This window comes from Ixodes scapularis, unplaced genomic scaffold (genome assembly GCF_016920785.2).
Source record: "Ixodes scapularis isolate PalLabHiFi unplaced genomic scaffold, ASM1692078v2 PGA_scaffold8__174_contigs__length_109621045, whole genome shotgun sequence".
Lineage (NCBI taxonomy): Eukaryota > Metazoa > Arthropoda > Arachnida > Ixodida > Ixodidae > Ixodes > Ixodes scapularis.
In genome coordinates this window covers 99,368,204-99,382,428 of record NW_024609883.1, presented here as the reverse complement: position 1 = coordinate 99,382,428, position 14,225 = coordinate 99,368,204, and the positions used below count along the sequence as shown (strand labels likewise).

The window sequence follows — 14,225 nt, the reverse complement described above, 5'->3', positions numbered from 1 at the left end:
CGTCCTAAGGGCCCTTTTCACAACGCCTCCGCGTCAATGCAAAGCGTCAAATGTTCTTGCAAGAATACAAATTTTGTGTTATCCGGGCTTAAAAGTTTCCATTTAATTATAGACTCTGCATCCATAAACTGTTCCATCGCAGCTGTAACCACCACGAATACGCTGAATGGAGAGGAGGAGGCAAAGGCTGCACATTTAGAAATGGGCTCTGAGTTGTTCAGCTTCCGCCGCCATTTCTTCGTCAGAACGCTTTGGCCTTAGGTTCTTCTTGTCTTCCTGAAGCTGTGGGGCAAACAGAAATCGGTGTTACCATGAAAGGCATGAAGCCCGTTGACAGAAGTGTTTTACAAGTACCGTTAACCATTGTGGAAACACGGAAAACACGTGTCACGACGAGCAAGTGGGGTGTAGCACGATTGCCCCTCGTGCAGAATCCCCGTTGCAAAAGCCCTGCGTCATTATCCCTACGTTTCGAAAGCCCCGCATTCCATTACCCCGTCCCGTATTCGCCAAGTGCCTAAAGCCCCGTCCTCACTGCCCCCGTCCCACCCTCTTCGCGCTTCAACCAGCATTGTTCTATGTATTTACCTAATCCGCTGAGGGTCTACAAATCTCTTTTAAGTGAAAGAAACAACAGAATAAAGTTAACATGAACTGCAGAAAAACTTAGAATGGCGTACTACAAGTGGCCAACTCCATAAATATGCATAACCAGCGATGCACCCTGCTGTCATAGAGGTATATACATATACCTCTATGACAGCAGGTAGATAAAGTCTATAATTCTACGTCTGAGTATACCCAGACGTAGAATTATAGACATCATCTACCTAGATGGATACAAATATTGTTAGGACGTAAGAATGGAAGTGCTGTACATGTAATAAGTACGGCGCCATGAGCTGCAGGTTAACAGTATTGAAAAAAACGTCGGAACTGTGAACCCGCGTGTGCTTCAGAGTCAATGAAAGCTGTAGTTCAATGCTTATTACTTAAAAGTTTTGCCACTGACTGATATTTTCTGTTTGTTCTCACTTGTAACGTCACGAGACGTGAATGTGTATAGCGTACGCCTGAAGAACGGGAAGCTTTATCCAGTTATTCCTTACTTGAGTCCCAAGTACGGCATAATTCTTACACAAGCTCGCGTGCACACTTACTGTCTCTTAGTTAAAAGCAGAATGCTCCGCCCTCGCGCTGAGGACCCGGCCGCCTGATACGGGGGATTTGCGTTATGGGCTTCTGAAACTGGCGCTTTTGAAAGTGGGGCAAAAAGGCCCGGGCGTTAGCTGCATGGCATATGACACGGGGGTCTGACATCAGGTGCTTTCGTGCACCACCCAGCAAGTGCTGTGCCGCCACTTGCTTCCAAGGGCTGCACAAGGCGCTACTTGCAAACAAACGTATCAAAATGCTTTAGAAATGCATGATCCACAGCTCCCTCTTCAGAAATAATCTGAATATTCAGTCTACAAGTGCGTTAAATGCAAAAAAAAAACTTATTATAAAAAAAAATGCTTACTTAAGCATTTTGAGAGACCCCACCTAAAATCAGAAGCAAATTGGGTGAAAATTAGAAGTGGGCTAACTTTCGGTGTGCAATCAGGAAAAGTTGAAAAATGCTATATTTAGGTTATGTGTCCCTGCCAAACTTGTTACCGTGGCACGGGGCAATGAAGCAACAAATGACTGTACTTCCCAGTCAGCAATCTGCCACCATAGCTAACTAGCCGTATTTACGCCGGGGCCATCACATTGATCTGAATACTACGATTACAGGAAGTGGGCTATTAAGAAAAAACGACAAACCAAGCCAAATATAGGGGGCAGGCTATCTCGGGGCATCCATCAAAGGTATTACGGCAGTCTTTCTGATCAAATTTTCGTTTTAGTTCTGACTCGTAACATGCTGCAACAAGCGCTCGCTTGGTGGGCACAACGCAGGCACAGAAACCAGCACTTGCGATTCGCGAAGCATCTGCACGTGCGCCTGTGCCGTCAGCTGTACCACCGCTGCAGAGTTCCACCGTAAGACACGCGTTAGTCAATCGTCCGCTCGCATAAATTACATTTGTGCGAGCAGACAACAGTCTAAGCCCAAGCAACTTATGGGGAATTCTCTTTGCGGATTTAAAACAATTGCGGAGCGCTTTTCTTTTTTTGTCTTTTGCTAATTTTTTTTGCTTGTGCAAGCGCACACTAGCATCTACTGCTCTAAAGGCGTGAGCCGAGCACTTTTGCATCGCTCCAAATCTACTGAGGGAATTCCTCATACACGTGCCTGGAACGTGTCTCCGACTCCATAGTGTTATGGAGCGCTCCATAGCGGGTGAACCCCTCATCAAATAAAAACATGTCTCTCTCCGTCTCCGACCGGTGTGTCTATTGCGTCTAAAGAAACTGGTCCCTCGATTTCCGCCTGATGACGACGTCGAAGTGCCGTGCAGCGGCGTTGTACGTGGCAGACGCCTCTTCTGCTGCAGGTTGCTCTCCAGCCTGACTTTCCACAGAAGCTTCGACAGCCACGAATTGGGACGTTCCGCACTCTGGTCTGCTCGTGCCTTTTGCCAGAACTTCTATGACCAAGCACTAGCATTAGGACATCTGACAGAATAACACATCGGCTTGTGTGATGTCATTCGCTACCACTTCAGGACAGCTTTCGATGCATAGGCGGAATAGGACGTCAGTAGGAGCTTAGCTCAGGCAAAACTCTCAACTAAACCGTGCTTCTTTTTTTTTTACAATGCGGTCATTTTGCGTGACTCACCTTCACGTACACTTCGTCGTTTCGAGCGAAGTCTCCGGGTCTCCGTGGCAGCACATGCACATGAATGTGGTCGATGGAACGGCCCGCGTCTGGCCCGTCCTAGTTAAAATATGCGACAAAAACAGAATGAAAAACAATGGTTTTCAAAGTGAAGCTGTAATTATTAGAAGAATGGAAAAAAATCAGACTTATTTGATTGAAATCAGACTTATTGGATTAAAATCACAGTAACCATAAAATATAACTTTGATCACTATTTTTATACGATTACTTAATTAGTTAATTTTAACGAGTAGTTAATTAATCCGTCCGATCACTGAAAACCAAGAGGAAGAAATAATTGGTTTGAATTTGAAGAACAGCTTAATTAACAAATTTCATTTTTTAATAGCACCGCCATAGTAGACAAAAAATACAGTTCGACATACTTTAGGGTCTGAAAAAGCTTCATTTGCCCTTTCTTTTGCGAACTGAATATCTTGCACGAGGACATTGCTTTTTTAGCATTAGTTTCTTTTTTTCGCATTCTGATTTACTTGCAATAGGACGTTGCGTAACTGACGAACGAGGTGAACGGGTGAAAGAAAACCGCCGTGGTCAAGCTCAACCTGATATAAATCTTTCTTGCTTGATTCCCTGATTTATATACAAAATAACATAGAGGGCATCACATGATAGACAAATGGCAACTAAAAATATTCTGGAATGATTTTTTAAGGAAGAGGTCCTGTATAAATCATCACAGTAAAACCGATCTGATTTAAGTCAATATAAATCCCGATTCAGATCATCTTGATTTTTTATTACCCACCCTGGTTTGCAGACTGACGTAAACATATCCCAACAGGTGAACACAGAAATACTTCTATTAACTTGCAATCCTTTGGCTCCCGAAAGGATGATGTAGCCCACAGAAATACGAAATGCAAACAAAGAGTGGTCAATATAATGACCACGTTTTTAGCCAACCTTTTGCTTGCCACTTCCCCACAGTGCATCAGTGCGTCTGCCCTTCTCGGGTGCGTATGCATGTTGTTGATACGCTTGATTTGACACAGTGGAAGACTCGCCACCCAAACTTGCACTGCAGCATCCAACTCAGCTATGGCCACCAGTAACCAACCAAACGTGACAAATAAAAAGTAAAAACGTGAGTAGGCACCTAAGAATATGCTTCTACAAACGCACTGGTGAATTGTGGGGAAGTGGCAAAGAGAAGGCTGTGCCACAAACAGTGCCTTCCTCGGTTGAGCTGCTTCGAGCCAAACCAAGTATGGCTATGCCCAACATGACATTGCCAAGGCTGGCGTGGCTTCCGCGGCAGCATTGCACTGCTGCGAGAGCACGTGGCTTCGTCTTGCGTGTCGCTCACATGCACTCGCGAAACTAGCTTTCACAGCGCAGTAGAAAGTAGCCCAGCCTTGACAACGCAGCACGAAATAGTTGACACCCAGTATACTGAAGTAATCTTTCGTATGTTTCACTTTCGATAGTTCCCTTTGTCCTTTTTGAAACCGTCGTTGCAACTTCGAGGATCCGGCCCAGACTTACCTGGACAGCTATGGTAGAGGACGATGCACCAAACTGTTTCTCCGCCGCAACTTGCACTCTCTGGACAACTAGGAAGAGGTCCTGCACCTCTTCGACGGACAGGTCTGCGAGTCGCAGCGCCGGGCGGATAGGAGCGACTAGAACATCTGCGTGACTTTGCTCAGGAACTGATTTAACTAGAACCTCATGTAATAAATATAAGTGGGGGAAAAAAAAGAGAAAAAAAAAACAACCGCATCTTTACGTGGTGAATGATGTTGATTGGGGCGAAGCTCTGATGGTGCTTGTCTGTGTAGATGGTGAGCCGCAGCATGCCGAGCCTTTCGTTCGTTTTCATCCAAGTCACGCTGCGGTCAAATGCTCAAATGCGCATATAACCACATTCCATACCACACATTCCCTTTCTGACATGGATGAAAACGAACGAAAGGCTCGGCATGCTGCGGCTCACCGTCTATGCAGACAAGCACCACCAGAGCTTCGCCTCAATCAACATCATTCACCATGTGGAGGTGCGGTTTTTTTTTTTGTTCCCTGCACGAGCGCGGGAGCACGTGCTAACGTGCTTATGAGCACGTGAGCGCGTGAGCTCACGAGCAGGAGCACGTGCACCCGACGGCGGACGGACATACGGACATGGCTAGCCCCTAAGGAGCTTCGCCCCTAAAAAAAGGCAGGTTTAGGTTTGCATAGCATTTCAGAGGCATTTCTGTCATAAGCATCCAGAGACTACCACAGGGAGCTTCTCCAGTGTCTTCTCTCGTCGTAAGAAATCACAAGAATTCAGTCCTAAGAAAATGCAAGAGTGTGAACGGGCCTTTAGCGAGTGTTGGGGACTTCTATGCCAGTTAGAAACACACTAGGATAAGCCTTCCACCCACACCAGTGGCATAACCAGGATTTTTCTTCATTTTTTCTAATAGGGGGTTAAAGCTTTATAGGCTTCCTGCCCTCCCCCCCCCCCCCCCTTTCCCCTCTCTTCCAGGTTACACCATTGACCAACACATTATCAGCCTTGTCATAAAGGATACGACCAGGTAGGACGGGCATCTTGTTGACGAAGGCAATCGTCAGGGGAGACTTGTAGAACACGTGAGCTGCCTGCACCGTTACCTGACCAAACTGGTACTCGGGGCGCTGAGGAGGTCCTGGAAAGGTGGCAATCACACTTGGTCAACTATCAACCGACGACGCACATGTGCTTACAAGCTCAATCTGCCACATTTCGTGCGGCGGGAAGCAAGTCACTCGTCACAACTAAAACTCTATAACAAGTGTTAACCAAGCAATCAGGACAACTTTTTTCTTTTTTTTTCTTTGTTTGTTTTTAATGTGCCGGTTCTGCAAAAGTCGAGCAGGAAGTATAAAAAACATACATGTTGCTAGATCTCAGGGGCTGTGGTTTCGGCATAGCGGTAGTCAAACACTGCTCATGTTGGTTTAGTGCAACAAAATACTCTAACCACAGGAATGTTGGGGTTGAACAGAGTGCATGTAACAGCTCCACATTTCAGTGAGTCTTGAAGATGTCGAGTGACATTTTGGAGCATGGGGTTTCATAAAGTCGACTTGCCCGCCCGTAGTCGTCACAGCATTAGCACTAAACCTGGAAATGGCCTCCTTCCAGATAGTGTCATCCTGCTACTGCTGTTTGCAAAAAGTTTTTGAAACTTAGTAATGTGTGCAAATGATTAGAGTCCAGTGCGGATAACGGTTTGATCATTTGCATCCGATCCGCATCCACAAACTTCGTACCTGCATCCCATCTGCAATGCTCTTGAATTTATCTATCTGCACCCGATCCGCATCTGCACACTTTGTATCCGCATCCGAACCGCATGCACAAAATATGGAACCATATCCGACCCGCAATCTGCACATTCCTTTTTCCATTTGAAATCAAGAAATCAAGGGGGAAGGGGGCTTCTACTTTTTTGCGCCTTGTACGTTTTAGGTTTTGTTTGCACAAAGAACGTTCTCCGCTCTTTCCCTGCCAAACAAGAACATGCTTTGCTCGGACGATTGCTGTCCCTACATTCTTAGTTTTTCTAGAAACAATGTCTTCGGCGAGATAGAACGCTCTACAGCGAACTTTGGTGATAATCAGGTCTTGCCGTAAAAAACAACTTTCTCCCCGATCGGCGCCTTTTCTTTTTTTTCTAATAGATTAATTTGCTCCCCAATACATTGGACGATGCACTTCATACCATCACTCATTTATTCAACCTACAATCTGCGGTCGAACACGGTTATGTGCCACCTTGGCCAAAGTGTAGATCTGGATCGGTGGATATCCGCATCCAATCCGCACCCGCAGCCCTTGACATCTGCATCCGATTCGCAGTATGCCAAGCCCAATTAAATTGTATTCCCACCAGCCGGTTGACTGCAGATATCTGTGGGTAACCCGCGAACAATGCCGAGGAGAGTTTTCTCCCTTCGCAGGTGTTCTACCCACACTACTGCCACTACGGTGACTGGCACATGTCTCCAACCGGTGTTTGTAGCATCCCGTTCCGCCAACGCATCGATAGTGGTCCCAAAGTGGCAACGAATGGCGTCGCAAAGCCGGAGTGTCATGTTGTTGGACGTCTTGATCCCGGTGGTTGGCCGTACAAGTCCCGGTAGAAGGGACAAACAAATTCGAGAGTCGCTGTCGTCACGGCAACCCAACTCCCGGCTGCCGAGGCTTCCGTCGACTGTCAAGCTGGAGGGCAACCCGTAGCAGAACGGGTGTCCGCCACATACACCGCCGCCGCAGCGACACCACCAGGCCTGCGGCCGGCCACAACACAACGACTTCTACATCGGGTGAAAATCGGGGACCACCTTTTAGGACGCGGTAAACAAGCCGGTCAGAGACGCGTTTCAGGCACCATACTGCTACCATACTCGATGTTATAGCAGAAAATTTGTGAGAAACCTTGCTTTGAAGCACTCCAACACGGTGACAAGTTGCCGTAGAGGTCGGTCCTCCGGTGGTTCCAGACTGGAATGGCCTGTCGAACTTTCGCGACCAAGTCAAGGTTTATCTCTGCCACCGCAATCCCGACGGCATCTGAGCACTGCGCCACGACGCAGCCCCAGGGATCGACGACCTAGGCAGCCAAGAAAAAAGCAGACCAATTTTTTCGTCGCCCCAATAGATTAATTTTACCGCCCGCTCAGCCAATCTTGAGGATTTTGTACGGGCCTTGGAAAGCAAAAAAAAAAAAGCTTAGTCGGAGGCTCGCGAGTACGAGTCACAAGCTAATTACGCATTAGTATAAATATGTTAGAGCCCCTCTAATTAGTCAGATTTTCACAACTAAACGACATGCACGTTACAGGGAAATTTCAATGAACTGTAGCTATGACTTCATACTTTGGGGGCATTGTATTTAATTAGCTAGAGTTACTTTTCAAAACTTTGCTCGGAAACACACAAATTCAGATTACTTTAAAGGTATCGGTACCACATTCGGACACCATTTAAAACTCTGCATTGAGCCAAGTGCAGAAGCAAAATGAAACAGTGGCAATCTCTTTTCCTTAATGAAAACCGAACCATTCGTTGGCGATCTCGGCACACCTTGCAACGTCATTAAATAAAGCAACCGACCCCTTAAAAAAAGTCTGAGCAATCCAGACGTCGTCGTTCAAACCACGCGTGCTAACTTTGTGACTTGAAGCCGACATACACTGGCCAATTTGCTCTGCACTTTCGGAAACGTCGAGTTTTCCCCTTAGGGCATATCAGGTTCGTCCTTGGACAGGGTGGATAGACACACTTTTCAAAAGGGTCCCTCTATCCACCCCGTTGTATCTTACTCGTTACCTTTTGTGATCCACCTACCAAGTAGATGTAACTATAACTTACTAATTACTTTCTAAAGGCCCGTTCACACACTTACGTCTGTTTATGACTGAGCTCTTTTGGCGCTTTACGACGAGAGAACATGCCAGGTGCCATCTATGAGGTGGACCTGGAACTGCATTTCACTAGAGCGAAGATATTGCGGTATTTGCGAGATTGAATGTACGCACTACCTACGGAAAACGGTAATCCATATAACACTCAAATGTTTTTCGAGCCAAAAAAAAAAAAAAAATGATGCGAAAAAAAAAAAAAAAAGGAAACGTACGTTACCCGAAAGTGTTTTGCGACAGATGGCGCCAATCTGTCCTCTTGTTGTAAAAGATTTTAGGAAGTTCTAAGGCACACGATCATACGCAGTCGCAAGCGTGCAAACCCGCCTTTACCTCCCCAGCTCTACGCCACGAGATTGCGAGACTTCACGAATTAAAACACGGACGGGGACTCACGAGTGCGTGTCCGTAAGAAGACCTCTTGGGGTTGTGTTGTCCAACTTGGGCTGCAGACACGACGTAGCACTGGCTCTCGATGGCTCGTGCCCGCATGATCACCTTGGGCGGCGGGACAGGGCGGAAACAAGCCGGACGATTAGCGCCGGGCGTCGGCTAGTCCGTCGCATACCGACCTCCCAGTGGGCCATACCCGTGGGCACGGTGAATGCGGAAGGGTAGGTTACGATGTCGGCGCCCATCTTGGCGAGGCTGAGCGAGAACTCGGGGAACCTGAGGTCATAGCAGTGAGGGTCGGTGGTCAAGGATCGAGGAAAAATCGGTTCCGAAGCCACGCTTTGCAGGTTACGGCGATCCTACTTGAATAAAAGTTTCCAGTCGACGCGAGTAGGCAGGTTTAGTACCCTAGACCCTGCCTTTCCTCACACTCCACGTTTCAACCAGGAATGTCGTAAACCATGGTTTGTCGAACCTTCAAACTTCCGTCAATGTTCAACAATGCTACTCAGCATCAAAAAAAAAAAAAAAAAATTAAGAAATTTGCAATTTTGGGGAAACAGGTATTTACGAAACAGTCTAATTTAGATGTTAGAGATCGTGATTACCAACCTTTATGCAATATAAAAGAAAACATGCAAGCTTTTAATCAATTAGTTTGCTCATTCAAATGCTGCGTCTCTCCTCCACAAGGTTACGCAACGGTCCCCCCTTATATTTAATTTACGCGCATAGTCGAACTTCCGTCGAAATTTTAGTTGAACGTTTGAAAAAAGTCGAACCCGCTCAAACTCGAACCTCGGCAGGTTCGCAAAGTAGAAAGATCAAGCTTTTTAGTTGAAATGTAGGATCGAAGAGAGCTTGCTATTTGACACTTGAACACAAAACAAATGCCCCTACCAGCTGCACCTTCGTGCTAAATTACAGTGTCAAAGTTTGCTAAACTGTTTCTTTCTTTTTAGATTTAATGAAAGTGATTGATTGGGCCCTCGCTGGGGTTACTTTCCGACACGAAAGGATATGATTCCGAGTCCCACTTTTCCGACTGGCGTTGCAACTGGTCGAGTGATCCGTGTGCCCGCTGCGGTGTAGTCCGACTCCCTGATTCGTGCGCCGGGCACATCCACGTCAAACATGTGCACCTTGCTGTATGTGTCCACAATGTCGCCCTCGGAGTTGATGACCACGTGCGTGTTGGACACCTTGTTGCCTATGTCGGCGTCCTGCATGAAACCGTGGCAAGTGGTCGCCCCGCAGAAGACAATGAGCCGACGGTTGCCGATCGTAGGGTCATTAGACTCGAGCCCAGATGCAGACGACGCTACGAGCCGGCGGAACCAATTGTGGAGCGTGAAAGCATATTGGCATGGTGGCCGTCATGTTTTCCCATGTGCCCTATCATCGTTGAACCAATCGTGAATGAAGAAGGCCCAGGGACTTGCCCTTTTGACACTACGACTGGTCCCATCAACTTGTAGCTCTGGCTGTGTCCGGACGCAAGGTGAAACCGAGTATAAATAGGCTGTGCTCCAGAGTGTCAATATTTCAGCCATCTTAATGTTCAGAATCACGGTTGCTAGTTATCCAAAACTTCAACTGAAACTGCAGGAAACGGTCTTCGTTCCTCTAGAAACGTTGCAAATGGCAGAGCAAAACGACATCGTCGGAGCTTTCCAACACCGTATCGAAAGTTCGGGAGTAGGAAGTTTCTAATAGTAACAGCCCCCAATTGCGCCTGCCCAGCACTAGGCACCAAAATGGCAACGTCTGCCATTTTGGCAGACGTTGCCATTTTGTAGGGAATGTAGGGAATGGGGTGCTGGAGCTTTACGCATAGCTTACTTAACGGCTCTAGCCAATCGAGACCAACCTTGATGTGAACGCTGCCGAGCGACAGCCAGACCGAGAGCCGTTTGGCAAGGCTCTTGTACTCGGTGATCAGCGGTCCGTCCAGTGGCTCCGCCAGTTCATAGGCCTGAGCCTTCTTCTCTGCCAGAAAGTCCATTGCCTCCGGTAGGAACACCATCTGAGTGTTGCAAAGATGCGACGGAAGGGGCATTTTAAAAGAATTTCACCGAGTCAAAAGATCGCTCGCATGACAATACGTCTGTAGGACGTCCACGTGCCACATCTAGTCTTCTATAGACGCTTTGCAGACACGCCAGATTACAGCCGCCATTGCTGACCTTCCCTTGTCTTAAAGAGATACCGAACCACTGAAGTGGACTTTGATGAGCCTCCACAAGGGCCAATGCTGGTAGAAGGACGCGGTTGAATCTAAAATGGTAACAATCTGTGCTGCAGTGATAACGGTGGAGTGAAGTGATCAAAACAAGAGACAAAAACTGAAGGTCGGTTATGGCGGCGCCCATGCACAGCTACTGCAAAGCGTCTATACATGGCTTGCACCAACGTCAAGTCGGCGGCCATTACAAAAAACTTTTCTGCCGAGCACATAGCTTTGGCGGCAAACATTTTGTACTACCAAATTTGTTTTCATTTTGGCAGAAACAAGCAGGAATGACCATTGGTATGGTGCGATGCGTGTGAGCCATTTATTGCTTATCTTATGAACGTAACATACAGTTTGATTAAGTGAAATTAGCTCTCTACAATTGTTGAGGTTGAGAATGGCATAGAGGTCTTTCAGCTGCCCTGCCTCCAGTGCAAGCTTCCTACTTATCATAACACTTTGCCATCTCTTAAGATTCCAGTGTGCATACACGGCCAATCACGGCAGAGTTGGCAACAAGCGCATGCTGGAGGCTAGGTATTTAAAAGACTCTGCGGTGCTAAACCTCAGTAAGTGTAGATATGGCAGATTTTGTAATAAAAAAATAAAAAAAAATAGAAAAAAAAAAATTCAGCACCTAAGCACTTATGAGTTCTGAATGCAAAAGCATGAATGTCGTTTTTCCGCTCCCTTAGTTTGTCTGCGGTGTACTGGCTTGGACGGCCACATTACGCAACTGCTGGGGTAGCGGCCGACGGCCAAGCGCGCGCTCTCGTGAAGTGGCCGCGCCGTGCTGAGCTCCAACGTGCAGCCTTTCCAGAGTTTGCCCCTTCGGGCAATGAGGCCAGGCCCGCACCTCTTACCGGTGGCCGGGCCGCTGCGTGCACTGCGGCGCCACGGAGAGGGCTTCTCTGGTGGCGTTCCTTGGAACTACGCCACCCGAGAGCCAATAGGAGCCTCGTTCCTTCAAACTATGATGTGTGCCAGCGCGTATTTATGAGATTTCTGCTACAGATGACGGGCTTCGCTTCATTGGGACAGGGGAAGGTGGCGTTTGGCACGGCTTCAAGAGCTGATGATGCCAGTTCGCTCCATGGGGCAGTTAATACTTTCACAATAATAAAAGTCCCCTTGTCCAATTCCACCTTGAGAGCATCGCAGACTTAAAGCCAAACTAAAATAAATGAATAGGATCCTTAAATCAAATGGAAATTTCGTCAAAAAGCCAATAAGTAACCGGACTAAAGAAAAATCGGGGCGTTGACAAAAGAACGACCCAGGAGGAACCGACAAGGAGAAAGGACCCCGCAGGGCCCGACACCAGCCCAACCTCGCAAAGGGGCACAAAAGCGCAACACTTGTGGGTCCACGATGGTCGGAGGGCAACGAGTGAGCCCAACAACCACTGCCGTAGTGATCCTTGATTTTCCCCTCCTCCCAAGGAGGAACCCTATTAAAAGCCAAGCCCCCCCCGCCCCCCCTTTCCCGCCCTCAGTATAGAGGGGCCGGGTATGTAGATATGGCAGAGAGAGAAGGGCATCCATGGGTACATCGAGATCAATTTAGTCACGGTTGCAGCCTAAACTGCTTACCCAAAGGGCATCCATGGGTACATCGAGATCAATTTAGTCACGGTTGCAGCCTAAACTGCTTACCCAAAGGGCATCCGCGGGTACGTCGAGATCGATTTAGTCACGGTTGCAGCCTAAACTGCTTACCCAAAGGGCATCCATGGGTACATCGAGATCAATTTAGTCACGGTTGCAGCCTAAACTGCTTACCTAAAGGGCATCCATGGGTACATCGAGATCAATTTAGTCACGGTTGCAGCCTAAACTGCTTACCCAAAACGTGAAGTTTTGTAGCGAAAGACTTGGAGGTACAACAAAGCACATTAACGACAGGGCGGACCACGAACGTGGCCGATCAAGAGGTCGACAAATTAAAACACTCTTTGTCTACTCTAGAGAGAGAGAGCTATCTTGCTCTTGTTCACCGTCTCACACTACAGTAGGTACACGAGGCTCACCTGCGCCCCTCTTGATTTGGCACGGTGAATTAGATCGGAGCACACTTGAAAATTAGCGGCCTTGTCAGACGTCGACGTCAGCTGGCACACCGCGATGGTGGAACAGGAACTGCCAGAACTAACGTCCGTGCTGAACATTCTCCTCCACCGAGATTTCGCAAAGCGCCTGCAAAGCCCGTAGCCCCTGTGCTTGTAAGCTTGGCAGACTCCGGCCAATACTGCGGAATCAAGCAACAAACAGTTTCGTGTCAGAAAAAGGACATATACGACAAGTTCATCAATGCACAGCTACGGCAGCTGCGGCGTCGACAAGATCAACAAGTCGCAAACAGTACGCATCCGTCAAAATTAAAGGCGAAGTACTAACCCATGACCAGGATACACGTAAAGCTGCTTTTTGTTCAGCTGGCACTGCACGGCTTATGACACAAGACAACTGGTACAACGGCACAACCAGATGGGACAGCGGGATCACCCAAAAACTTCAGGAGCTTCGGTAGCGTGTGAGCGTGTTCGCAAATTCACTCGACGTACTCGAGTCGCTCGAGTGGACGCGTGGACGCGACCTACTCCGGCAGGTAGTATTATGGTCGCTAGATAAATAAAAGTTCACAGAAGTACCTTTTTATAATGTGCGGTAGCTTGCGCCACCTTACGAAGAAATATAAAAACAGCAGATGTCTTTCCCGTTTTGCTAAGCCTATTCTGCCTTTTTGTAGCTATCACCAGGCAGTGTAGGGTATCGCTAGAATGACCTTCAAGAAATTGAGAAAAGAAAAAAAGAGAAATAAATAAAACGCGCACACTTTTTAAACCACTTTTTTTCTGGACAATGGGTTTGCTAATTTTTCCCTGGCCAAAGCTTGTCACCCCAAGAGCTTTTACATCCGGTAGCTTATTTCTGTAAAACGCCAACAAAAACCAGCATGTCCGTTAAAACGTCTTTCAATAAAAATACGCCATCCCAAGCTTTGTGAACCCACCAAAATCAAGATTCTAATATCGCAAACTGCAAAAACAGATACCCCCGAATATTTTAAAGACCTACTGCTGTGCTTGAAAAGAGACACTGCGCTTTAGCGGTGTTGGAACGAGAGTCGAGTTGAGCCCTTTTGGTCGACTGCTGCGCGGGGTCTACCTTGACTACCGGTTTCTTTTCGTTTTTTGCCCCTTTCTCAACACAAGTTTCTTAGGCTTTTTTTTTTTTTAATTAGAGGTGAAGTTACAGTTAAGATTAAAGAAGGTTGACCTGCAATAGTACTGTGCATAATTTTTGAGCTAATCACGCCAGCCCGGGCGCTCCGCCATGTCATCTTCTGCTCCTAGCACTCTGGTGCAAA

General features: G+C 47.3%; 1 protein-coding gene across 1 annotated transcript; it reads right to left on the bottom strand.

The window, feature by feature from the left end:
- Positions 1-71: 71 nt before the first annotated feature.
- LOC121833388 (nitrilase and fragile histidine triad fusion protein NitFhit-like) lies at positions 72-13,377 on the bottom strand. The gene is made up of 11 exons (XM_042286615.1): positions 13,253-13,377; positions 12,886-13,103; positions 10,494-10,649; positions 9,646-9,846; positions 8,803-8,913; positions 8,627-8,728; positions 7,245-7,419; positions 5,353-5,469; positions 4,322-4,467; positions 2,771-2,869; positions 72-282 (listed from the first exon to the last, which is right to left on the bottom strand). Exons 1-11 carry the CDS (start codon positions 13,254-13,256, stop codon positions 196-198), a joined length of 1,416 nt encoding a protein of 471 aa, XP_042142549.1. The 5' UTR covers positions 13,257-13,377; the 3' UTR covers positions 72-195.
- Positions 13,378-14,225: the final 848 nt, after the last annotated feature.

What these genes read in the sequence shown, in the direction of transcription:
- LOC121833388 (XM_042286615.1), bottom strand. An exon ending in TCGGCAGCGTTCACATCAAG is followed by an intron (nt 9,847 to 10,493) that starts GTTGGTCTCGAT and finishes GGTTTCATGCAG; the next exon opens with GACGCCGACATAGGCAACAA. An exon ending in TTGGAGTGCTTCAAAGCAAG is followed by an intron (nt 5,470 to 7,244) that starts GTTTCTCACAAA and finishes CCACCTTTCCAG; the next exon opens with GACCTCCTCAGCGCCCCGAG.